The following is a 27970-nucleotide window of genomic DNA, read 5'->3' as shown; positions in this document are numbered from 1 at the left end:
TATTAGTTGACAGGGTCTTTACTTCAGCGTTATTGTGTTTTAAAGGATGTCTAATTCCTGTTAAGACTTTTTCTGGTAGATGTTTCATAAGACCCCTTTTCCATTTGTTTGACAAGATATCAAAGCCTTTACTTATTCAATATTTTTGGGATGGAAAATAATTGAAAAAAATTGCATGCCTTCATTTCTCAAAAATATAGATGCTCATCTTTCATTTGACACCCAATTTGACATTGTCCTATGAACTTTACATGTTGGTGCTCATGGATCTCTCACTCTCTCACTCCATTGCCAAAGCAAGTTAAATAGATAAACAAAAGTGAAATAAACAACAGTTTTACAGTAAAAATTACTCATAAAAGTTCCAAAAGAATAAAGACGTTTCAAATGTCATGTCTATATACAACGATGTACAAATAGTTAGTGTACAAAAGGGAAAATAAATAAACATAAATACAGGTTGTATTTACAATGGTGTTTGTTCTTCACTAGTTCCCTTTTCTTGTGGCAACAGGTCAAAAATCTTGCTGCTGTGATGGCACACTGTGTTATTTCAACCAGTAGACATGGGAGTTTATTGTGGGTCTGTGTAATCTGAGGGAAATATGTGCCTCTAATATGGTCATACATTTGGCAGGAGGTTAGGAAGTGCAGCTCAGTTTCCACTCCATTTTGTGGGCAGTGTGCACATAGCCGGTCTTCTCTTGAGAGTCAGGTCTGCCAACGGCGGCCTTTCTTAATAGCAAGGCTATGCTCACTGAGTCTGTACATAGTCAAAGCTTTCCTTAAGTTCGAGTCAGTCACGATGGTCAGGTATTCTGCCACTGTGTACTCTCTGTTTAGGACCAAATAGCATTCTAGTTTGCACAGTTTTTTTTGTAAATTCCCTCTCTCATACACATTGACACACCCTTCACACCCCACCTCCTCCTCTCGCTTTTCAGCCTGGCCCTGTGCGCTTGGCAGAGCTGCAGGGGTTGCTATGGGGACAGAATTATTTCGCTGGTTAATGATTGTGGTGCGATGGTAGGGGGTCACTCCGTCACATCAGCCCTAATCTGGAAAGACATGGACAATATCCCCCCCCCACACACCTATCAGAGGCACTCAGATACAAGAGCTGTTCTCCCCTTCTCGTCTCTCCCAAACAGCCTTCATCCCCACCCTATCCAACAGAAAAAAAAACGCAGTTCCTTTTCACCAAGCTAAACCACACAGCCAGCTAGCCAGGCAGCCCCCTCCTATCCTACTAAACCCAACCCAGACTGACTCCCTCCCTCGCAGTTCCCAGCTCCCCTCTGCCTGCAGTCTGCCTTCATCCTCTCACCCAGCCAATTGCTCCTCCTTTCCCCAAGACCCACACACAAAGACCCATAACACACACACACACACACACACACACACACGTTCCTCAGAATCCTCCAACTAGAGGCTCCCACTAAGTAAACCTTCCCCCGGCTGATAACATCTGCAGTGTGCGTGTCTCAGCTGCCACCCTTCTCTTTGAAGCAGCCCTAGTTCTAAGACATAGGACAGGGTCTACGAGGCACCACAAAACATTCTGTTTCAATACACCTGATTCATGGAACAGTGGTTCTATGTGCCAGACAGACCCAGATTGAACCAAACTGGGCTCTATCTTACTGGATTTACAAGAAGCGCTAGAGGAATAGCAGAGTTCCAGGAGAGCACTCAGGGCAAAGGAGGACAGAGAGCGAGAGCCATATGACATTTCAAAAGTTTATATTCCTTTCTTTTTCCAAAGGTTTCTATGAAATTTTGTGAGTTTAATGTTTACGGTTCATTTTTGTTTATTTCAATTATGTTTATTATCCCCTTCACTTGCCTGGGCAACGTAACACGTGTTTCCCATGCCAATAAAGCCCTTTGAATTGAAATGTAGAGAATGAGTGAATTAAAGAGAGAAAATGAGTGAACAAGAGGGAGACCATCCTTAAGCCACAATGAGATGTGTTCTTGCCATAACCTCATCTCACCACCTTCAAACAGGCTTCCAGTAAAATAACATACATACACCGTGCATTCCATCTACACATCCATTGTCCTACTCTAAGAAATCCATAACCAAAGTATAGTGTGAACGCTTCTGGTTTTGGTTCTGAGGTAACATCGACAGTGCATTTGGAAAGTATTCACACCCCTTCACCTTTTCCACATGTTACGTTAAAAGCATTATTCTAAAATTGATGAAATTATTATTTTTCCTCAATCTACACACAATACCTCATAACGACAAAATGAAAACAGGTTAAGAATTGTTTGCAAATGATTTTTATTTTTTTACCTGTAAATATATTATTTACATACAGTTGAAATCCGAGGTTTACATAGACCTTAGACCTCTGACAAATCAACTGTAAATTTCGGTGTTCCTCAAGGTTCCGTTTTAGGACCACTATTGTTTTCACTATATATTTTACCTCTTGGGGATGTTATTCGAAAACATAATGTTAACTTTCACTGCTATGCGGATGACACACAGCTGTACATTTCAATGAAACATGGTGAAGCCCCAGAATTGCCCTTGCTAGAAGCATGTGTTTCAGACATAAGGAAGTGGATGGCTGCCAACTTTCTACTTTTAAACTCGGACAAAACAGAGATGCTTGTTCTAGGTCCCAAGAAACAAAGAGATCTTCTGTTGAATCTGACAATTAATCTTAATGGTTGTACAGTCGTCTCAAATAAAACTGTGAAGGACCTCGGCGTTACTCTGGACCCTGATCTCTCTTTTGAAGAACATATCAAGACCATTTCAAGGACAGCTTTTTTCCATCTACGTAACATTGCAAATATCAGAAACGTTCTGTCCAAAAATGATGCAGAAAAATTAATCCATGCTTTTGTCACTTCTAGGTTAGACTACTGCAATTATCTACTTTCCGGCTACCCGGATAAAGCACTAAATAAACTTCAGTTAGTGCTAAATACGGCTGCTAGAATCCTGACTAGAACCAAAAAAATTTATCATATTACTCCAGTGCTAGCCTCTCTACACTGGCTTCCTGTCAAAGCAAGGGCTGATTTCAAGGTTTTACTGCTAACCTACAAAGCATTACATGGGCTTGCTCCTACCTATCTCTCTGATTTGGTCCTGCCGTACATACCTACACGTACGCTACGGTCACAAGACGCAGGCCTCCTAATTGTCCCTAGAATTTCTAAGCAAACAGCTGGAGGCAGGGCTTCCAACTTCAAGTACTCAGACTCTTTGCTATAAGAATCTAAATTGAGCTCAGGTGCATCCTGTTTCCATTGATCATCATGTTTCTACAACTTGATTGGAGTCCACCTGTGGTAAATTCAATTGATTGGACATTATTTGGAAAGGCCCACACCTCTCTATATACGGTCCCACAGTTGACATTGCCTGTCAGAGCAAAAACAAAGCCATGAGGTCGAAGGAATTGTCCGGAGGCACAGATCTGGGGAAGGGTAACAAAACGTTTCTGCAGCATTGAAGGTCCCCAAAAACACAGTGACCTCCATCATTCTTAAATGGAAGAAGTGTGGAACCACCAAGACTCTTCTTAGAGCTGGCCGCCCGGCCAAACTGGGCAATCGGGGGAGAAGGGCCTTACTCAGGGAGGTGACCAAGAACCCGATGGTCCCGCTGACAGATCTCCTTTGTGGAGAAGGACAACCATTTATGCAGCACTCCTCCAATCAGGAATTTATGGTGTAGTGGCCAGATGGAAGCCACTAAAAAGGCACGACAGGCCGCTTGGAGTTTGCCAAAAGGCAGCTTAAGGACTCTCAGACCATGAAAAACAAGATTTTCTGGTCTGATGAAACCAAGACTGAACTCTTTGGCAAAGTACAGAGAGATCCTTGATGAAAACCTGCTCAAGAGCGCTCAGGACCCCAGACTGGGACGAAGGTTCACCTTCCAACAGGACAATGCCCCTAAGCACACAGCCAAGACAACGCAGTCTTTGAATGTCTTTGAGTGGCCCAGCCAGAACCCGGACTTGAACCCGATCGAACATCTCTGAAGAGACCTGAAAATTGCTGTGCAGCGATGCTCGCCATCCAACCTGACAGAGGTTGAGAGGATCTGCAGAGAAAAATGGGAGAAACTCCCCAAATACAGGTGTGCCAAGCTTGTAGTGTCATACCCAAGCAGACTCGAGGCTGTAAATACTTCCAAAGGTGCTTCAACAAAGTAGTGAGTAAAGGGTCTGAATACTTATGTAAATATGATATTTCCTTCTTTTTTTTTCTTCTTTTTTTTTACATTTGCAAAAGAAATATGAAAAACCTGTCCTTGCTTTGTCATTATGGGGTATTGTGTGTAGATTGATAAGGGGGAAAAAACTATAATACATTTTAGAATAAGGCTGTAACATAACAAAATGTGGACAAAGTCAAGGGGTCTAAACAGTTTCCGAATGCACTGTATATGATGAGTAGGATGAGGTGAGGGAGGATGGATGAGGGGATGCATGCGTTCCAAATGGTACCCTATTCCCTATATAGGTATTGTGCTATTTTTAACTCTCGCAGGCTTGGAACTTTTAGAAGTGCCATCTTTATTGTATTACTTATCGTCATGCCAACTAGGGTGTGTTTTGGTGTGTACAAGCACCTTTCCCCCCCACTCCTAACAAATGCATTCTGTCATTACTAAATGTGTAATGTGATAGGTATTAACATGACTATTTTTTTAGACAAATAAACATTTGATTAATTACATATCGAATCAGTAATCTTCCTCAAATGAAGGGGATAACACCTGAGTGGAGTTAACCTGCCCTGGAGCAGGTTAGTTCTGAATGCAGGATAGTGGAGTTAGCCTGCCCTGGAGCAGGTTAGTTCTGAATGCAGGATAGTGGAGTTAGCCTGCCCTGGAGCAGGTTCGTTCTGAATGCAGGATAGTGGAGTTAGCCCTGAGTTAGCCTGCCCTGGAGCAGGTTAGTTCTGAATTCAGGATAGAGGAGTTAGCCCCGAGTTAGCCTGCCCTGGAGCAGGTTAGTTCTGAAGTATTGGTGAGCAACTTTTGTAGTACCGGTTATCCCGAGTTACCTTGGTAACTCCTCAAACCTGGTTCATAGTATAGGGCTCAGGTCAAAAGTAGTGCATTAAAGGTAATAGGGGTAAATGTGGGACGCAGCCCTGATAGTAGAACCCTTTAATGTTTTATCACTGAGTGTTAGTCCACCATAAAAAGACAGGTGTAGCTTACTCTCTCTATCCTTATCAGACATGAGAATCCACAAAACCCACTCTTCATACAAACTTCAGTCTGTGTGTTCAACCCTGACAGAAATGACACCATACATTCCCTGTCCCTTCCTCTGTCCCCCTCTCTTTTTCTCCTTTATCCTGCGGCTCCCGCCACCTCATACTGCATAGAGTCCCGAATGAATCTTCTCTGAGAGGAGCTACTTTAGCTGAAACCAGCATCAGTGAGCAGGTTGACAAGCATATGAACTGAGTCCTGACAGGTAGAAGTGAGAGAATACCTGTGTCTTGTCTTCACACCTTAACAGAGAGACAGAGGATGCATTCCAAATGGCAACCTATTCCCCATGTGACAAACACAATTTGATTTGTAGTGCACTACTTTTGACCAAGGCCCATTGGGCTCAGGTCAAAAGTTGTGCACCATATAGGGAATAGGGTGCCATTTGGGATGTAGCCAATGAGACAGAGACTCAGAGACAGAGTACTGGAGTATGCATTCCTAGATGGTGGCTGCAGGGTTAGGGTATAGCAGCTAGCTGATCCTTGTTATAGCAGGCGAGAGTGTTGGGGAGTTATTTTTCCAGCCAGAGCTCTCTCTATGTCTCCACTCCTCTCCATGTTGGGCAGGGGGAGGCTGGTTGAGGGAGGGGCAGAAATAAGAGCGAGGATGGTGGTGTGCCTGTTGTCTCTGACAGCACCTCTGCTTGACTGCTTCTCCTCACAGTCAGCCTCGTCCCTATAACCCTGCCCCCATCAGTGTTTTCCCTAGGTGCCTAAACAGCCGATAAGAGTCATTGTCGACCGGCTACTTTCCCCACTTCAGGCTTTTTTCCCCCTCATTTAAAAGTTTCAGTTCGCTAGTCAGAAAAGTCTGTATAGCCTTCTACCGCTCAAATAAACTATTGCATCTAGTGATCTATTGATAGGACAGGCGCCTGTCAGTCACAAAGCCAGCAATGACATGAAATCACTGCTGGTTTGTCAGTCTACAGTCTGTCCCGCCTCTCAGTACCGGTGTTATTTTTGTGCAATGTGGTTGGTTGCGGTCAAATTTATTTTCACGGAAGAGGGAGAGAGCATGATGTTTCTTCATCGTCTCCTGTGAGTGAATGTACACGTACCGACGAGACAGCCTATAGGGAGGAGGTTCATAGACCTGGCCATGTGGTGCCAGAAAAACAACCTATCCCTCAAAGTAGCCAAGACTAAGGAGATGATTGTGGACTAAAGGAAAAGGAGCACCGAGCACACCCCCATTCTCATCGACGGGGCTGTAGTGGAGCAGGTTGAGAGCTTCAAGTTTCTTGGTGTCCACATCAACAACAAGCTAGAATGGTCCAAACACACCAAGACAGTTGTGAAGAGGGCACGACAAAGCCTATTCCCCCTCAGGAAACTAAAAAGGTTGGCATGGGTCCTCAGATCCTCAAAAGGTTCTACAGCTGCAACATCAAGAGCATCTTGACGGGTTGCATCTCTGCATGGTACGGCAACTGCTCGACCTCTGACCGCAAGGCACTACAGAGGGTACATCACTGGGTCCAAGCTTCCTGCCACCCAAGACATCTACACCAGGCGGTGTCAGAGGAAGGCCCTAAAAATGGTCAAAGACCCCAGCCACCCCAGTCATAGTCTGTTCTCTCTACTACCGCATGGCAAGCGGTACCGGAGTGCCAAGTCTAGGACAAAAAGGCTTCTCAACAGTTTTTACCCCCAAGCCATAAGGCTCCTGAACAGGTAATCAAATGACTACCCGGACTATTTGCATTGTGTGCCCCTCCATGTTCGTATAGGCACTTTAGTATTACCAGTGTAACAGTATAGCTTCCGTCCCTCTCCTCGCTCCTCCCTGGGCTCGAACCAGCAACACAACGACAACAGCCACCATCGAAGCAGCTTTACCCATGCAGAGCAAGAGGAACAACTACTAGAAGGCTCAGAGCGAGTGATGTTTGAAACGCTATTAGCGCGTGCTAACTAGCTAGCCATTTCACTTCGGTTACACCAGCCTTATCTCAGGAGTTGATAGGCTTGAAGTCATAAACAGCGCAATGCTTGACGCACAACGAAGAGCTGCTGGCAAAACGCACGAAAGTGCTGTTTGAATTAATGTTTACGCGCCTGCTTCTGCCTTGATTGTTTTTTATAAGATAAGTTTAATGCTAGCTAGCAACTTACCTTGGCTTACTGCATTTGCGTAACAGGCAGTCTCCTTGTGGAGTGCAACGAGAGAGAGGCAGGTCATTATTGCGTTGGACTAGTTAACTGTAAGGTTGCAAGATTGGATCCCCCGAGCTGACAAGGTGAAAATCTGTCGTTCTGCCGCTGAACGAGGCAGTTAACCCACCGTTATTGAAAATAAGAATGTGTTCTTAACGGACTTGCCTAGTTAAATAAAAGGTATAAAAAAATAAAAATCGGCGCCCAAAAATACAGATTTCCGATTGTTATGAAAACTTGAAATCGGCCCTAATTAATTGGCCATTCCGATTAATGGGTCAACCTCTAGTACATACTACCTCAATTGGGCCGACGAACCAGTGCTCCCGCACATTGGCTAACTGGGCTGTCTGCATTGTGTCCCGCCACCCACCACCCCTTCTTTTACGCTACTGCTACTCTCTGTTCATCATATATGCACAGTCACTTTAACCATGTCTACATGTACATACTACCTCAATCAGCCTGACTAACCGGTGTCTGTATATAGCCTGTCTTTTTACTGTTGTGTTATTTCTTTACTTACCTATTGTTCACCTAACCCCTTTTTTGCACTATTGGTTCGAGCCTGTAAGTAAGCATTTCACTGTATTTTACTACACCTGTTGTATTCGGCGTACATGACAAATCAACTTTGATTTGACCATGTAATGTAAGTGGTTACGATGAGTTTATTTAGCTTAATTGTTTTGTGGCACATTCATACATTTTATTTGGTGTGTTTCAACTTTCATATTGCCTGCCATAGAGTCGGGGCGCTTAGGCTATTTACTGTGCCTTGACTGGACGACCGAACAGCAAGTCTTGACTAGTTTATAAAAGGTGTTGAACTGGCTGGATAAAGTCAATCTCCTATATCCCTTTGCCATTCAGAAATCATACAATGTAGTTAGTTATACAGTATGTCCATGGTTTCGCATGGGGAAAAGTAAACCAAGATCTTGTTTAATTTTTTTTTATGCCGAGACTTGCCAGTGACCGCTAAAGTGACTCATCAGTGATGAGTTGTTTGGGAACGAACGGCTCTTTTTGAACAGATCAGGAACCGAATCGCATTGGTGAAAGAGCTGTTCATTTGGCTACCTAATTTGCATACTGGTACTACTGGCTACTACTGCTTTTAGGTGATTATCTGCAGATAAATTATGAAAACATTTGAAGAAGATGTTGAATCCTCTCTGCAGGAACAATAGAGAGAGAGCCTCATTCTAGTCCAAAATGTGTGGGGGGGGGCTCCCGATGAAGAAATCATGGGCCCCCGGGGGCTTTGTTTTTTTTCCCATTCTGACTCACCTTTTGATGAAGATGTAAGCTACTCATGGTGATGGCAGATGTGCTACTTTGAAAAACAGTGCTGCTGTTTCAATTGGTTTCCAAACTGTACGTTTTTTCACACAATTGTATTTTGAAACTTTCAAAAACGACAGCTGCGACCAACCATAGAAATATAAATCTATAGACGGCAGTTCACATTCAAGACAAGACTGGCATCCATTGCTAGTGTACCCATGAGTTCAACAATCAAATTGACAGGGTAAGAGGTTCCAATACCCTTCTATGGACTATATTTTAATGGCCACAATGCAACAAGCTGTATATTTGATGAGCATGCTGCACAAACTGCAGCCTTCCCGACTGTCGGCATACTGGTAACTGCCAAAATGAAGGTAACACATACAGTGGCAAGAAAATGTATGTGAACCCTTTGGAATTACATGGATTTGTGCATAAATTGATCATCACATTTAATCTGATCTTCATCTAAGTCACAACAACAGACAAACACAGTGACCTTAAACTAATAACACACACATTATTGTATTTTTCTTGTCTATATTGAATACATCGTTTAAACATTCACAGTGTAGGCTGGGAAAAGTATGTGAACCCCTGGGCTAATGACTTCTCCAAAAGCTAACTGGAGTCCAATCAATGAGACGAGACTGTTGGTTAGAGCTGCCTCGCCCCAAATTTTTTTTAAATAATTAATACCAAAATTTAACTCACAAAATTTGAGTTTGCTATCCACAAGAAGCATTGACTGATGTGAACCATACATCGAACAAAAGAGATCTCAGAAGACCTAAGACAAATAATTGTTGACTTGCATAAAGCTGAAAAGTGTTACAGAGTATCTCTAAAAGCCTTGATGTTCATCAGTCCACAGAAAGACAATTTGTCTATAAATGGAGAAAGTTCAGCACTGTTGCTACTCTCCCTAGGAGTGGCCGTCCTGCAAAGATGACTGCAAGAGCACAACGCAGAACGCTCAATGAGGTTAAGAAGAATCCTAGACTGTCAGCTAAAGACTTACAGAAATCTCTGGAACATGCTAACATCTCTGTTGACGAGTCTACGATACGTAAAACACTAAACAAGAACAGTGTTCATGGGAAGACACCACAGAAGAAGCCACTGCTGTCCAAAAAAACCTCATCCCAACTGTAAAGTATGGTGGAGGGAGCATCATGGTTTGGGGCTCCTTTGCTGCCTCAGGGCCTGGACAGCATGCTATCTTCGACGGAAAAATTAATTCCCAAGTTTATCAAGATATTTTGCAGGAGATTATAGGCTATCTGTTCGCCAATTGAAACGCAATATAAGTTGGGTGATGCAACAGGACAACGACCCAAAACACAGAAGTAAATCAACAACAGAATGGCTTCAACAGAAGAAAATACGCCTTCTGGAGTGGTACAGTCAGAGTCCTGACCTTAACCCGATTGAGATGCTGTGGCATGACCTCAAAAGAGCGGTTCACACCAGACATTATTACAAATAATTAAATAAAATTGTCTGATTAATCGGTATCGGCTTCTTTTGGTACTCCAATAATCGGTAGCGGCGTTGAAAAATCATAAAATCATCGGTCGATCTCTAATATATATATATATTTGTAATAATGACAATTACAACAACACTGAATGAACAATGAACCCTTTTATTCTAACTTTTATTTTTTTTATTTTATTTTACCTTTATTTAACCAGGCAAGTCAGTTAAGAACAAATTCTTATTTTCAATGACGGCCTGGGAACAGTGGGTTAACTGCCTGTTCAGGGGCAGAACGACAGATTTGTACCTTGTCAGCTCGGGGGTTTGAACTCACAACCTTGCGGTTACTAGTCCAACGCTCTAACCACTAGGCTACCCTGCCGCCCCATAATAACATAAAGAAAAATAAATGTAGTCTCAAATAAATCATTAAACATGTTCAATTTGGTTTAAATAATGCAAAAACAAAGTGTTGGAGAAGAAAGTAAAAGTGCAATATGTGCTATGTAAAAAAGCTAAAGTGTAAGTTCCTTGCTCAGAACATGAGAACATATGAAAGCTGGTGGTTCCTTTTAACATGAGTCTTCAATATTTCCAGTTAAGAAGTTTTAGGTTGTAGTTATTATAGGAATTATAGGACTATTTCTCTCTATACCATTTGTATTTCATTAACCTTTGACTGTTGGATGTTCTTATAGGCACTTTAGTATTGCCAGCCTAATCTCGGGAGTTGATAGGCTTGAAGTCATAAACAGCGCTGTGCTTCAAGCATTGCTAAGAGCTGCTGGCAAACGCAGGAAAGTGCTGTTTGAATGAATGCTTACGAGCCTGCTGCTGCCTACCACCGCTCAGTCAGACTGCTTTATCAAATCATAGACTTAATTATAATAAACACACAGAAATACGAGCCTTTGGTCATTAATATGGTCGAATCCGGAAACTATCATTTCGAAAACAAACTGTTTATTCTTTCAGTGAAACACGGAACCATTCCGTATTTTGTCGAACGGGTGGCAACCCTAAGTCTAAATATTGCTGTTATATTGCACAACCTTCAATGTTATGTCATAATTATGTAAAATTCTGGCAAATTAATGACGGTCTTTGTTAGGAAGCAATACAGTTCTCAACGAGCCAGGCGGCCCAAACTGTTGCATATACCCGGACTCTGCTTGCACTGAACGCAAGAGAAGTGACACAATTTCCCTAGTTAATATTGCCTGCTAACATGCATTTATTTTAACTAAATATGCAGGTTTACAAATATGTATACTTCTGTATATTGATTTTAAGAAAGGCATTGATGTTTATGGCTAAGTATACTTGTGCAACAAATGTGCTTTCTTCGCGAATGGGCTTTTGTCAAATCATCACCCGTTTGGAGAAATGAAGTAGGCTGTGATTCGATGATAAATTAACAGGCACCGCATTGATTATATGCAACGCAGGACAAGCTAGTTAAACTAGTAATATCATCAATCATGTGTAGTTAACTAGTGATTATGTGATTGCTTATAAAATATTGTTTATAAAATAAGTTTAATGCTAGCGAGCAATTTACCTTGGCTCCTTGCAGCCACAAGGTCCTTTTGACACTGCACTTGCGTAACAGGTGCTCAGCCTGCCACGCAGTTTCCTCATGGAATGCAATGTAATCGGCATTCAAAAAGGTTGATTACCGTTTGTTATGAAAACTTGAAATTGGTCCCATAGCCGATTAATCGGTCGACCTCTGGTTTAGACATGTTTTTTCTATAATTTGTTACTATTTTCTACATTGTAGAATAATAGTGAAGACATCAAAAAACTATAAATAACACATTTGGAATCATGTAGTAACTGTGTAAAAAAGTGTTAAACAAATCTAAATATATTTTATATTTGAGATTCTTCAAAGTAGCCACCCTTTGCCTTGATGACAGCATTGCACACTATTGGCAAAGCTTTCCCCATTTTTTCTATATTTTTAATCTAACACGGAACCCAAACCGGCTGCGCGCGTGCGCCATCGTGCATACATTTATTTTGTCCCCCTAGACCAAATGCAATCACGATATGCAGGTTAAAATATCAAAACAAACTTTGAACCAATGACATTAATTTGGGGACAGGTCGAAAAGCATTAAACATGTATGGCAATTTATCTAGTTAGCTTGCACTTGCTAGCTAATTTGTACTATTTAGCTAGCTTGCTGTTGCTAGCTAATTTGCCCTGGGATATAAACATTGAGTTGTTAATTTACCTGAAATTCCCAAGGTCCTCTACTCCGACAATTAATCCACACATAAAACGGCCAACCGAATCGTTTCTAGTCATCTCTCCTCCTTCCAGGCTTTTTCTTCTTTGAACTTATATGGTGATTGGCATCTAAACTTTTTACCACGATGACCGGCAAAACAGGTCGTCTTTCAATCACCCACGTGGGTATAACCAATGAGGAGATGGCACGTGGGTACCTGCTTCTATAAACCAATGAGGAGATGGGAGAGGCAGGACTTTCAGCGCGATCTGCATTAGAAATAGAAAGGAGCTCTATTTTAGCCCTTGGCATCGTAGACGCTTGTTGGCGCGCGCGAGCAGTGTGGGTGCAATAATTGAATAACATGGATTTATAAATGTATTTTGCAGCGCTTGCGCACACGACTTGTCCGGTCTGGTCAGCATGTAAGACGTTGGCGTGAGGGATGGGTGCTAAGCTGATATACCACATAGAATTGTTCCGAGAGCCAATCCGTAACCCACCATATAAAAATAAATAATAATTATAACTTTATTAGCATTATTATTTGTCTATTATTACTATTCCCTGCATGAATTAATTTGTCTGTATGTCTATTCGATATTTGGATAAAAGGAAACTATGCTATGAATTAAGAAAAATATTTTTATTTTCACAATGCGTTGAGTCACTCAAATTGCTTTGAGAAAAAGAGCCTTCTAATCTAATTACCTAATAAAAGCCTATAGCCAAAATAACAAAACAATACATATACATTCAATATTGTTAAGATAATCAAATCGTTTAGGCTTAATTAAAACTTGAATAAACCATTCCCAAAGTCGAATATACCGCGCAGTCGGAAGTATTCAGACTCCTCGACTTTTTACACATTTTGTTACGTTACAGCTAGGGATGCACGATATATCGGTGAACATATCGGAATCGGACGATATTAGCTAAAAAATGCCAACATAGACCCGAAGTCTAGTATAACGCCGATGTGCAAAACCGATGTCAAAGCTGACGTGCATACCCATACAATGTAGGTACATGACGTAATGACGCCAGATAAAATGTTGCGCTACATGTGCAACACAGCATTCCTAACCTAGCCCACAATGTCTGCTGTGTGGATCGAGCAGTCAACAAGTCGAGCAGTCATTTGAAAAGAGTAAGAACATTTTAGCGAGACAACTCAAAGGTGAAATCCATTAACGCCAAGATAATTGAATTCATTGCCCTTGACAATCAACCGTTCTCTGTCATGGGAGACGTTGGCTTTCGGCAATTGGTCGAGCACCAGTACACGCTACCAAGTGCGCTATTTTTCAGATGTTGCCCTACCGGAGTTACACAGTAATAGCGTCACTGCTATTAGCTTCACGACTGACATTTGGACCAGCAATATCAGCCCCATGGCATGCTCATGTCTGACAGCACAGTGGGTTGTCGAGGTTTTCGTACTGAGGAAAGTCGTATTGCATGCTCATGAATGTGCTGGTTGTCATACCGCTGCTGCCATTTCAATGGCATTTGAGAACATGTTTGAAACATGAACACACTAGCTAGCTCCATTCGAACAACTGACTCGCGAAATAAGCTCATCAACTGCGCCTGCAGCAGACGTGATACCCTCTGTCATGGCATTGAAACACCTGCTCAACAAAACTACCGACACAGGCTGTGAACAAGCGATTCGGTGGCATTCGCTCTTTACTGTGTTGCCACCATGCTCGATGCTATGTAAAAGGACCGCTACATCGATGCAGACAAGAAACCGGGTTTACGTGAAATGTTATAGACACAGCTGGACAAGATGGAAACGGACACAGTGACAGTGCCCACCGAAGAAGAGGACCCACGACAGAAGAGGCCACGGACAGACAGAGCTGAAACTTCACAGCTTAACATGTATGATGAAATCCTGGTTGAGAATGAAACGATTGAACAAATGACCATGAAACAGCACAGAAAGTAAGTGAAAGAAATAGGTTTTGATTGTTTTACTGGTAATGGGACATACGTAAATGCGAACAAATTAACTTTTTGGTCAGTGTGGTGTGTAACCTTTATTTAACTAGGCAAGTCAGTTAAGAACAAATTCTTATTTACAATGATGGCCTACCCCGGCCAAACCCAGACGACGCCGGGCCAATTGTGCGCTGCCCTATGGGACTCCCATCACGGCCAGATGTAATACAGCCTGGATTTGAACCAGGGACTGCAGTGACACCTCTTGCACTGAGATGCAGTGTCTTAGACCGCTGCGTGCATGTGTGTGTTTTAACTATTTAACTATACTAGAATGCTTAAAAGGCAGCTAAAACTTTAAATATAGTTTTTTTGGCAAGGAAAATATTGGATATCAGTATCAGACAAAAATGTTATATTGGTGCATCACTAGTTACAGCCTTATTCAAAATGTATTAAATAGATGTTTTCCTCATCAAATCAACACACAATACCCGATAATGACAAAGTCAAAATTTCATCAATTTCAGATTAAGGCTGTAACGTAACAAAATGTGGAAAAAGTGAAGCGGTCTGAATACTTTCAGATTTTAATAGATTTTTTTTACGGTTCTGACGATTATTTTATGTTCATAAAGGTCTTCATCCATAACTGTCCATTACACAGTCACAGGTCTATACTGTAATTGTGCCAGCCCTAGTGACACGCTTGACACCCCCCTTACCATCGCCCCACCTCTCCTGTCCTCCATAACTAATACCCTTATGACACCACCCCAACCCTACCACTCCTTCCCTTCCTTCCAAACTAACACCCCTGTTAACCTATCCACCCCAACCCCCTCAACTGTCCTTCCCTTCCTTCTAAACTAATACCCATGTTAACCCTATCCACCCCAACCCCACTCAACTGTCCTTCCCTTCCTTCTAAACTAATACCCCTGTTAACCCTATCCACCCCAACCCCACTCAACTGTCCTTCCCTTCCTTCTAAACTATTACCCCTGTTAACCATATCCACCCCAACCCCACTCAACTGTCCTTCCCTTCCTTCCGAACTATTACCCCTGTTAACCCTATCCACCCGAACCCCACTCAACTGTCCTTCCCTTCCCTTCCCTCTAAACTATTACCCCTGTTAACCCTATCCACCCGAACCCCACTCAACTGTCCTTCCCTTCCCTCTAAACTATTACACCTGTTAAACCTATCCACCCCAACCCCACGCAATTGTCCTTCCTTTCCTTCTAAACTAATACCCCTGTTAACCCTATCCACCCCAACCCCACCCCTCCTGTCCTTCCTTCTAAACTATTACCCCTGTTAACCTATCCACCCCAACCCCACTCAACTGTCCTTCCCTCCCTTCCAAACTAATACCCATGTTAACCCTGTCCACCCCAACCCCACTCAACTGTCCTTCCCTTCCTTCCAAACTAATACCCGTGACTGTGACACCATCCACCCTGTCTCCCCACCCAGCTCATACCCCCGTGACTGGCTGCTCCACAAAGTCAGCTAACGCCCCCAGTCTGCCAAATCAGGGTCACCTCACCTCTCTTTACCCCCTGTTGTGACACTCTCACCAATGAATCCCCTCTCCCTCAAATATCATGCACCACATGCTACAACCCTGTAATAGTACAGGGCCACTCCTGTCTCAAACAAGCTGAAGCCCGAAATGGGCTAATGCTCCTAGCCTGGGTGCCAGTCTGTTTCTGCCTTTGTCAACTTGTCAACAAGTAATTTAGTAATGTGACAATTTGGCATGCTTGAATGCAAAACTGTCAGGTTCAGGCCTAGGTTTGTATTTATTATGGATCCCCAATCGCTGCTTCCAAAACAGCAGCTACTCTTCCTGGGGTCCAGCAAAATCAAGGCAGTTTATACAATTTTAAAAACATTACAATACATTCACAGATTTCACAACACATTGTGTGCCCTCAGGTCCCTACTCCACCACTACCGCATATCTACAGTACTAAACCATGTGTATGTATAGTGCGTTTGTTATTGTCTGTGTATGTTATCGTGTGTGTGTGCATGCATGCATGTGTCCGTGCCAATGTTTGTGTTGCATCACAGTCCCCACTGTTCCATAAGGTGTTTTTTTAATCAAATTTGACTGCTTGCTTCAGTTACTTGATGTGGAATAGCGTTCCATGTAGTCATGGCTCTATGTAGTACTGTGCACCTCCCATAGTCTGTTCTGGACTTGGGGACTGTGAAGAGACCTCTGGTGGCATGTCTTGTGGGGTATGCATGGGTGTCCGAGCTGTGTGCCAGTAGTTTAGACAGACCGCTCAGTGCATTCAACATGTCAATACCTCTCATAAATAAAAGTAGTGATGAAGTCAATCTCTCCTCCACTTTCAGCCAGGAGAGATTGACATGCATATTATTAATATTAGCTCTCTGTGTACATCCAAGGGCCAGCCGTGCTGCCCTGTTCTGAGCCAATTTTTTGTGGCACCTGACCACATGACTAAGGGTCTGTCGGACCTGCCTTGTTGATAATGTTGTTAAGAAGGCAGAGCATCTCTTTATTATGGACAGACTTCTCCCCACCTTAGCTACTGTTGTATCAATATGTTTCGAAAATGACAGTATACAATCCAGGGTTACTCCAAGCAGTTTAGTTCTCTCAACTTGCTCAACTTCTACATTATTTACAAGATTTAGTTGAGGTTTAGGGTTTAGTGAGTGTTTTGTTCCAAATACAATGCTTTTAGTTTTAGAAATATTTGGGGCTAACTTATTCCTTGAAACCCACTCTGAAACTAACTGCAGCTCTTTGAGTGTTGCAGTCATTTCAGTCGCTGTAGTAGCTAACATGTATAGTGTTGAGTCATCCGCATACATAGACACTCTGGTTTTACATGCAACTAAGCCAGTGGCATGTCGTTAGTAAAAATTGAAAAAAGCAAGGGGCCTAAACAGCTACCCTGGGGAATTCCTGACTCTAACTGGATTATATTTTAGAGTCTTCCATTAAAGAATACCCTCTGTGTTCTGTTAGACAAGTAACTCTTTATCCACATTATTGCAGGGGGTGTAAAACCATAACACATACAGTTGAAGTCAGAAGTTTACATACACCTGAGCCATATACATTTAAAACTTCGTTTTCACAATTCCCGACATTTAATCCTAGTAAAAATTCCCTGTCTTAGGTCAATTAGGATCAACATTTTATTTTAAGAATGTGAAATGTCAGAATAACAGTAGAGGGAATTATTCATTTCAGCTTTTATTTCTTTCATCACATTCCCAGTGGGTCAGAAGTTTACATACAGTCAATTAGTATTTGGTAGCACTGCCTTTAAATGGTTTAATTTGGTTTAACAAATGTTTCAGGGAGCTTTCCACAAGCTTCCCACAATAAGTTGGGTGAATTTTGGCCCATTCCTCCTGACAGAGCTGGAGTAACTGAATCAGGTTTGTAGGCCTCCTTGCTCGCACACGCTTTTTTCAGTTCTGCCCACACATTTTCTATGGGATTGAGGTCAGGGCTTTGTGATGGCCACTCCAAGACCTTGACTTTGTTGTCCTTAAGACATTTTGCCACAACTTTGGAAGTATGCTTGGGGTCATTGTCCATTTGGAAGACCAATTTGCTTTAACTTCCTGACTGATGTCTTGAGATGTTGCTTCAATATATCCACATAATTTTCCTACCTCATGATGCCATCTATTTTGTGAAGTGCACCAGTCCCTCCTGCAGCAAAGCACCCCCACAACATGATGCTGCCACCCCTGTGCTTCATGGTTGGGATGGTGTTCTTCGACTTGCAAGCCTCCCCCTTTTTCCTCCAAACATAACAATGGCCAAACAGTTCTATTTTTGTTTCATCAGACCAGAGGACATTTCTCCAAAAAGTACGATCTTTGTCCCCATGTGCAGTTGCAAACTGTAGTCTGGCATTTTTATGGCGATTTTGGAGCAGTGACTTCTTCCTTGCTGAGAGGCATGCCAGGTTATGTCAATTAGAGTTCGACCGATTATGATTTTTCAACGCCGATACAGATAATTGGAGGACCAAAAAAAGCCGATACCGATTAATCAAGCGATTTTTTTTAAATTGTGTAATAATGACAATTACAACAATACTGAATTAACACTTATTTTAACTTAATATAATACATCAATAAAATAAATTTAGCCTCAAATAAATAATGAAACATGTTCAATTTGGTTTAAATAATGCAAAAACAAAGTGTTGGAGAAGAAAGTAAAAGTGCAATATGCAAGAAAGCTAACGTTTAAGTTCCTTGCTCAGAACATGAGAACATATGAAAGCTGGTGGTTCCTTTTAACATGAGTCTTCAATATTCCCAGGTAAGCAGTTTTAGGATGTAGTTATTATAAGACTATTTCTCTCTATACAATTTGTATTTCATTAACATTTGACTATTGGATGTTCTTATAGGCACTTTAGTATTGCCAGTGTAACAGTATAGCTTCCGTCCCTCTCCTCGCTCCTCCTTGGGCTCGAACCAGGAACACAACGACAACAGCCACCCTCGAAGCAGCGTTATCCATCGCTCCACAAAAGCCGCGGCCCTTGCAGAGCAAGGGGAACGAGCACTCCAAGTCTCAGAGAGAGTGACGTCACCAATTAAAACGAGCGAGTGACATTTGAAACGCTATTAGCGCGCAACCCGCTAACTAGCTAGCCATTTCACATCGGTTACACGAGCCTAATCTCGGGAGTTGATAGGCTTGAAGTCATAAACAGCTGCTGGCAAACGCATGAAAGTGCTGTTTAAATGAATGCTTACGAGCCTGCTGCTGCCTACCATCGCTCAGTCAGACTGCTCTATCAAATCATAGACTTAGTTATAACATAATAACACACAGAAATACGAGCCATAGGTCGTTAATATAATTACGTAAAATTCTGGCAAATTAGGCAGCCCAAACTGTTGCATATACACCGACTCTGCGTGCAATGAATGCAAGAGAAGTGACAATTTCACCTGGTTAATATTGCCTGCTAACCTGGATTTCTTTAGCTAAATATGCAGGTTTAAAAATATGTACTTCTGTGTATTGATTTTAAGAAAGGCATTGATGTTTAGGAACACATTGGAGCAACGATACGCACCGCATCGATTATATGCCACGCAGGACACACTTGATAAACTAGTAATATCATCAACCATGTGTAGTTAACTAGTGATTATGATTGATTGATTGTTTTTTTTAAGATAAGTTTAATGCTAGCTAGCAACTTACCTTGGCTTCTGCATTCGCGTAACAGGCAGTCTCCCCGTGGAATGCAATGAGAGGCAGGTGGTTAGTGTGTTGGACTAGTTAACTGTAAGGTTGCAAGATTGAATGCACCGAGCTGACAAGGAAAAAATCTGTCGTTCTGCCCCTGAACGAGGCAGTTAACCCACCGTTCCTAGGCCATCATTGAAAATAAGAAAGTGTTCTTAACTGGCTTGCCTAGTTAAATAATGATTAAATAAAGGTGTAAAAAAAAAAAAAAAAAAAAAAAAAAAAATCGGCCAAATAGGTTGTCCAAAAATACCGATTTCCGATTGTTATGAAAACTTGAACTCGGCCCTAATTAATTGTCCATTCCGATTAATTGGTCGACCTCTAATGTCAATATAGGACTCGTTTTACTGTGGATATAGATACCTTTGTACCCGTTTCCTCCTTCATCTTCACAAGATCCTTTGCTGTTGTTCTGGAATTGATTTGCACTTTTTGCACGAAAGTGCGTTCAACTCTAGGAGACAGAAACGCGTCTCCTTCCTGAGCGGTATGACGGATGCGTGGTCTGTGGTGTTTGTACCTGCGTACTATTGTTTGTACAGATGAACGTGGTACCAGACTTGTAGAGGTCTTGGCTGATTTCTTTTGATTTTCCCATGATGTCAAGCAAAGAGGCACTGAGTTTGAAGGTAGGCCTTGAAATACATCCACAGGTATACCTCCAATTCACTTAAATTATGTCAATTAGCCTATCAGAAGCTTCTAAAGCCATTACACCATTTACTGGAATTTTCCAAGCTGTTTAAAGGCACAGTCAACTTAGTGTATGTAAAACTTCTGACCCACTGGAATTGTGGTACAGTGAATTATAAGTGAAATAATCTGTCTGTAAACAATTGTTGGAAAAATTACTTGCGTTATGCACAAAGTAGATGTCCTAACCGACTTGCCAAAACTATAGTTTGTTAACAAGAAATGTTTGGAGTGGTTGAAAAACGAGTTTTAATGACTACAACTAAGTGTATGTAAACTTCTGACTTCAACTGTACGTTTTTCCAGCAGCAGACTATGATAGATAATGTCAAAAGCCTCACTGAAGTCTAACAAAAGAGCCCCAAAATCATTTTATCATCAATTTCTCTCAGCCAATCATCAGTAATTTGTGTATGTGCTGTGCTTGTTGAGTGTTCTTCCCTATAAGCATGCTGAAATTCTGTTGTCAATTTGTTTACTGTGAAATAACATTGTATCTGGTCAAACACAATTTTTTCCAGAAGTTTACTAAGTGTTGGTAACAGGCTGATTGGTCGGCTACAGACACTACTGGCCACCAAATGACTGGGCCTCTCCCTCCACAAAACTCAGTGGTCACCACCATTAGGCCTGCTGAGGCTGCTGCTGTCTTGCATAGGAATGTGTTATAGGCCCTGCGTATAGATTACACCTTCAGAGCTGGCCTAATCCATGCCATGCACACAGATAGAGGCGTATACAAGCCAAACTCGCACACAGAGAGAATACCCGCGGACGAGCACACACACACACACACAAAGAAGCACGCTTGCACACACACATACAGGAAAAGGAGTGTGCTCTGTGTCTCTTGTGTAGCAGTGACGAGTGACAACATCCGATTCATGTTTCATTACAGCATGAAACTGTCAATCATCATAATAAGGCAACTACACAGACTACAGACATGATAAGAAATGGATTTGTGTCATGCTTAGAGAAAAACAATAACTGAGGCCAAAAGTAATGTGGAGGTATCTCAGACATAATGCATAATTTGTGTCAACATGATGATAGATCAGTAGGCTACCTGTTTAATGTATAATGCATAATGAAACCTTTATTCATATTGCTGTTGAAGGATAACGATCGTGTGAATGATGAAAAGTCTTGACACCCCAGACAAGCTTGAAGGATAGGTTATTTCCTGTCCCTGGTTGTTCTTTCCTGTCCCTGGTTGAGCCTGAATACTTGTCTTGCACTCTGACCTTTTGCTACTGTACCTGACGGCTGTACCAAAATATTTACAGCAGGCTTCCAAATTATGTAAAGTTCTGTGCACGAGATACGGCAGGCCGAGGCAGTAGGCCTACACCTGGCTCGTTCCCAGGGTTGGGATGTGAGCGAGTGCTACTGTCCCTTTAAGGAACTAAGACTGTGTCCTACCAGCTCATAGAGATAGATAGAGATCTAATCTTTGTATCTGTACCATTATGGTGGCATGGGCAGCACCATTGAGGCCATCTCCATTTTAAAAGATGTACATTTTCATATTTTGTGTTTGAAAAAAGCATAAAGCTAATATTGGTGATTTACCACCACCTGCAGTGCTGGAGTCCTCAACCAAATCTTGTGTCATTCATCTATTGTGGCCACTAGATGGCAGTGATATAGCTTAAAGCCATAGTCAACCCAATTTGAAGAAGACAATGCTCTGATCATTAGCTGATCTCTCTCCCAACCCATAGGAATAAACCACCCAGTTCATGGTGGAAACCCTCAATGGCAATGCCCATACTAAAAGGGGTTATATCCATCTAGAGATCTCTATCCATCTCTATGTACTAGCTGCAGTTCCTGTGTTTCCTTCCTGCCTCACATAGATCACAGCGCACTTTTAAAAAACCTGTACCCCAAAGCTCGCACAGAGAGAGGGGATGAGAGAGACAGTTACCCGAGAAGGGGTATATAGTTAACACGTTTCAGTTCCTTCCATTTCCATGCACGTTAAATCGTTAACGTTTACAGAGGAGAGAACATTGTTTATTAAGAGACAGGGTGAGAGAGGCAACAGCACAGTCTGCGGTCGATTTGTCGGAGCTATCGAACCTCTTTCTTTGCTGTGGAAGATGCGAGAGTTTGTGTTCTCGGAAGTAGCCTACGGCAACAGTCTCCTCCGTTGCAAAAATACTGAATCTTATGAGTCGATTCCTAGCAAAATCGAAGCTTGACACACACAACTGGGAGTCGAGGAATCGATTCGACTCTCCACCTCTAGCTCTCAGTAGCCTGCGTCAGTCACCTAGCTAGCTAACATGCTATTATTATCAGTGCCGTTGCCTAGTAGTTGGTCAACTAGCTAGCTAACTGAATGTAAGAGTCAAGCTTCTTACATATGCCTTTCCCTTTGTCAGACACTCTCCAATTGTCTTTAAATTGGCACATGTTAAACTGACAATGTGAACTCATTTAAATATCGGCCGATAGCAGTTTGCTGGACAGGGCAAAGTCAATAATGGTCAAGACAGACTTACTTTCTTGCTTCGAGTCTCCGTGTGCATCTCGGTAGCTAGGGTGCAGAGGGGGGGGGGGTTGATCGGGTGGGGTGAATTTGAATAATAGTAATCTTTTTGGCAGTTTTCCACCTTTTTGAATCAATTTGCTATTTGGGAGAAAGTTGTATTGTTTGCCTCTTCGGATACTCTTTTAGATCATATCCACGGCGTCGACTATTCCTCTTTCTTCACCAGTAAAGTCTCTCCCTCTCTCTCTCTCTCTCTCTCTCGGTGTGTTGTTGCCGTGTACAGGGTTGGGCGCTCTCTCTCTTCGTTTCTCCTCCGCCTCTCCCTGCTTGTGACCCCACCCTGCGTCTCCACCCCTCAACCCTGTCAATCAGAAGCTGAGCAGCCAGCCACAGGCCAGACCTACCCGAGCTTGCAGCAACGCCAAACTATCCCCCAAAAACCACACACTAAATGTGCATGCATTTCGCCGTCATAGCTTCTGTAAAGGCACACACACATCCATGTCAACCTAATGATGTAAAGTAAGTTGTAGTGGGATGTCTATGAGGCAAATTGATATGTCACAGCTGAATATTGCAATGTCTCCTATTAACTAACTTGGAACATGTATTCAATGCAATTCAAGAAAGCCTGGTCCAAAAAGACATGAACTAATGTGTTATTACATTCTGAATATTCTGTTTATGCTGGTGTAAGGGGAGGGGAGGATGGCTTTCAACCACACCCTCTGTTATGACGTAGGAAGGGTGTGGTCTCTGTCCTGACATCGGAAGGGTGTGGTTCCTAAAAAAATATTTTTTTGAAGGGATAGCTTAGGTGCCCAAATTACTACTGTACATTTATGATCAGTACCGTGTCAATATTATCTACAGTAGAATATATTGACGAGTATGAAAACAAATGTAAAAAATTGACATATTTTCCTAAAAAAAGATATACACTCTGGGAGCTCTTTCACAACTCTAGAAAATGTATTAAATAGGTGTCCTCCAATATTGTATAGCCTATTCATAAGATGACTATAAGGAAAATTTGACATTAAGGTGAATTATCATTTCACAACTATCAACGAGCATTTCACTACATCCCCAATAAATCTGCTAAACTTGCTTATGTGACCAGTACAATTTCATTTGATCTGAGTGTTGATCCAACAGAGATGTTTCAACCACATAATCTATGGTTTCAGCTAAACAGCTAAATGCTATTACAATTATATTACTGTCAATGCTGACAGGTTTTCCTTTTAGTGCAACAAATTGAAACATTTCAGGATCTGGCTTAACCTACCTTTGTAGACTTTCTACACTAAACCTAAGGCACAGCTATGTGGGAATGGCTTCTGTCCTCAAATGCTCTTCCATTAACTCCCTTTAAATGCTATTATTATAGATTAAACAATCATTCCCTCTGGAGTCAGTGAAATTGAGCTAGCACAATTTCACTCCATTTCCCAAAATTCCGCGCTGCGTCCCAAACTCCTCCTACAGGAGAACAAAACGGAAATATGCGACGGTAAACAACGTTCTCTGCTAACAAGCTCACATTACATTGATTTACTGCGGTTTTATTGGCCTCATTTTGCTGTATAATATGCACGCATATATGAGGTGTTTAAATAATCGTGTTGCCAAAAGCTGTCTGTCACTTGCATTACTAACATTGTGTAGCTGGAATGCGATGCACTAACGTTAGCTAGCTAACGTCAGCTACTCCAGTGATAGCTGCACCGTTAAAATTGGTTGTATATTTAATGAAAATGTATAGAGTAATGTGTATGACACTGTGTGTGTGTGTGTGTGTGTGTGTGTGGACAGGTGAGCCTCCACATACACAATTACAATGGCACCACCCACACAGTTTACATACAATAGCCTACACTCCTACTAAATAATAATCATTTGATTTGGATTTCTATAGCGCTTTTTTTTCTTTTTACCAACACAAGCTCAAAGTGCTTTACATGTAAGGGAGAAACTCACCTCATCCAACTGTTTATTTTCTTCTGCAGCATGACAATAGCAAGTTGCAACAGCCACACTATTTACATATTCTTATATGTCTGAACTGACCTCAGGGGAGGGTCTACATTCCCCTGTGCATTCCAGTACAGGTTCACCTAAGGACAGCCAGCCAGCCAATGATTTGTCAACGTCTAGACACATGAACTCGTCAATTTAGCTTAACCCAAGCCGTTAATTAAACAATGTCTGAAAGTCAGAGAATAAGATAAGAATTCCTCAACTCTCGTGTTATACCTGATTGAGTCTTGAGTTTTACCTTTAAATGATCAAGGCATAATAACTAAATGATTAAGTATTACTGCTAAATGTCATTATGTACTTTCATACCACATTCAGAGAGACTTTTAGACCTCTCATGTGTTGTCCCAGATGTGTTGCCAAGAGGAAGTGTTTTGCCCCTGTGGCGCTGTACAAGCCTTTGGGGAGCAGGATGCCTGGGTGAGGAGTATATCCCAGTTCCAGGCTCACCAGAACGGGGGGAGGGAGCTGGCCAGTCTTAGGGATTTGGGGCTCTCAGACCTGGAGATAGAACTGTGGTTCCCCAGAGACCAGCCTTAAAACACTGAGATGGTGAATGTTATTTATTTATATAATTTATGCCATTTACTACCAGGGACAGTACATTTGGACAGCCGTATAAAAGGAAGAATAGGTCAAAATAGTGAAGAGAAGGTGATTGTTGCTCCCCAGACAGTGGGCAAACTGGTTGAAATGTCTCTACAACCAGATTGTAATAATGTCATTTTAACTAGTTTTGCCCACTGTTTTTGCCAGCTGCTGGATATACTGCTGGCTGTAACGACGAGATGTTTTATGAATAGAGACAATGTGTGTGGTTGTGGTTATCAATTACACCTCCTGAGAAGGAATACATGTTAGTGATATTGACTGATCAACTATGAGTGTGTTGTCAGACATGAAAAACATCCTGGTGGTGTAGCCTGTTATTGATTCTTTGACTCAGGCATCCATCCAAACTGGAAGAGATCAGGGTGTAACTTTCCTCAACTCTATTTACTTCAATACTCACTGATAAAAGGATGCTATTATTATTCCACCTGTATTACCGGTTGGACTCATTGAACAGTATGGTCAAGTAGGCAGCTGTGTGTGTGTGTTCAGGGCTGTGGGGTGTGTGCTTCAGGCAGCCACGTTGTGTGTTCTGCCCTACAGGGTCATGGGGTGGGTGTGTGTGCCCCCGGGGTGCGGCAGCAGCGTCTGCAGGTGATCCAGGACAAGATGGCGGCTCGGGCAGAGCTCCAACTTTGCTTCTCAGCCAGCTGACCCCTGTCCCGCAGAGAGATGGTCGAGTAGGCCCTGTTCCATGGTAATGACCACCCGGGCTTCCTCACTGCACTCTATCACCAAGGTGGGGTGATGTTATACAATGCTAAGTGTCTGGTCGCTCACACTGCAACTTCCATAGACCAAGAGGTTAGAATGCCTGAACGAGTTAGAACGAAAAGGAGTTTTGGAGGAGTGTGAACAAGTCCTATGTGTGTTGGAAGTGTCTTTGAAAAGACACAATAGGAGTTGGGTGCTGGGCTTGAACCAGAAAATATAATGTTGTAAGATGTTTTATTATTAATGACCTTGGCATCACTGTGTTTTTTTTGTGTATTTTGTGTATATGTTGAATGATTTGTGCTGTTGGTGACTATCATGTATTGAAAAAATTAAGTCAAATGTTTAAAATAAATAAAATAATTCAGCTGTCCATCATCCTGTTTGTCATTTACAATATTGGAATCTGACAGTAAGCAATTACCCTGTATTGATGTGTAATATTGTTATTATTGTTGCAATATGTTTCGTTTTTAAATGACCCTGTAACTACCTAGTAAGTAGGCTACAAGCTGTCATGGAGTACTAACGCTTACCTGCTCACGTTTTTGGTATTTCTCTTAGAGGAAGATACCCTGGCTGACCAGTAGGGGGCATCCTCCTCAGACCTCCTGGACTCTGTACAGCAGGGGTGCCCAGACTTTAGTTACATAGGATCTACTTTTTCCACCCTGCTTCCTAACGCGGTCTACACCGCACCTTTTTGATTGGATGGTTTGCACTGAACGCTATCAGCTAGCTTAGCATGGTCTGGGTTGTAGCTACTGATTGCTAGCCTCAAGCAGGTGTCCAGGTGGAGGAAAAATATCCAAAGATGTGAAAAGTTGCCATGTACTTGACAGCATTTTTTGGATCTATCTACCTTTGCGAGTCAGCATTTTAAGACATGAAGATCATCAAGTCAAAATAGCGGTCCACTCTAACAGATGTTCCCCCAATGCCCTCGATTTGATTTTGAGGTCGCTTTGCAGAGTCAAAATTTCACTCTTGACAGCTGATGTCTCCATGTGAAAACATGATGCAATGTTTGTTGCAATTTCAACAACATCAACTTCCACACCAAACAGAAAGCGCATAAATGTTGCCACAGGTTCCAGGATTGCAAAGTCTTGAAAGCGTCGGTCAAAGTCTGCGATAATGTTGTGTACCTGTTGAACGTATCGACCAGTCACAAAGTGCAGGTGCCTTTCCCTGACTCGAGTTCTGACATATTTTTGAAATTCCTCAGTTCATGTCGCTGCAGGTGTCAGGACAGCAATTTTAATGTTTGATTAAAAGCTGTCACATGGCTAATTATTTCAACAATATTTTTGTATTTTCCTTGCAGCTTTAAATTGAGTTCATTCAGCCGAAAAGTTACATTGGTCAAAAAAGATACATCTAACAGCAACACTTTGCCTTCCAACTGCTTATATTCGGCATATTTTGAGGCCAGAAACTCCTTGATTTCAAATCCTTAAATCTCTGCAGGAATGTACCTCTACTAAGCCTCCTTACATCTGTGTGTTGCAAGAGGTCTGTGTTCAGCTTCACTTTCTTCCAGTTGAGACCTGAAGAGATCTGCAGACTTCTGGCCTGAATCAAATTCACGATTTTGAGCGCGATATCCATGACATCTTTCATATTCAGCATTTTACCACACAAGGCTTGTTGATGGATTATGCAGTGATAATTGAGGAAGTCTGGAAAGTCATCACTTTTGCAAAGTTGATGCAGCCAGTC

General features: G+C 42.1%; 1 protein-coding gene and 1 long non-coding RNA gene across 5 annotated transcripts in view; one reads left to right on the top strand and one right to left on the bottom strand.

The window, feature by feature from the left end:
• LOC110490127 (Krueppel-like factor 8) overlaps positions 1–23334 on the bottom strand; it is a 119568-nt gene extending 96234 nt beyond the window's left edge. For 2 of the 4 annotated variants that reach the window (XM_036944428.2, XM_036944430.2), the window contains exon 1: positions 22890–23316. In XM_036944428.2, coding sequence (XP_036800323.1) covers positions 22890–22916 — 27 coding nt within the window. In that variant the 5' untranslated portion in view covers positions 22917–23316. Of the gene's footprint in view, positions 1–22889 lie in introns of all 4 variants that reach the window. The other 2 variants (XM_036944427.2, XM_036944429.2) reach the window with 2 other exon arrangements.
• A 1023-nt stretch (positions 23335–24357) lies between these two features.
• LOC149978068 (uncharacterized) lies at positions 24358–26621 on the top strand. Its single transcript, XR_016486712.1, has 2 exons — positions 24358–24395; positions 26078–26621. It is a non-coding gene; the product is annotated as an uncharacterized LOC149978068 (long non-coding RNA).
• Positions 26622–27970: the final 1349 nt, after the last annotated feature.

The sequence above is a fragment of the Oncorhynchus mykiss genome, chromosome 15, assembly GCF_057628025.1.
Source record: "Oncorhynchus mykiss isolate SJ-2025 chromosome 15, ASM5762802v1, whole genome shotgun sequence".
Lineage (NCBI taxonomy): Eukaryota > Metazoa > Chordata > Actinopteri > Salmoniformes > Salmonidae > Oncorhynchus > Oncorhynchus mykiss.
Note: the sequence above shows the minus strand (reverse complement) of the source record. Positions and strands in the feature narration are given on the sequence as shown.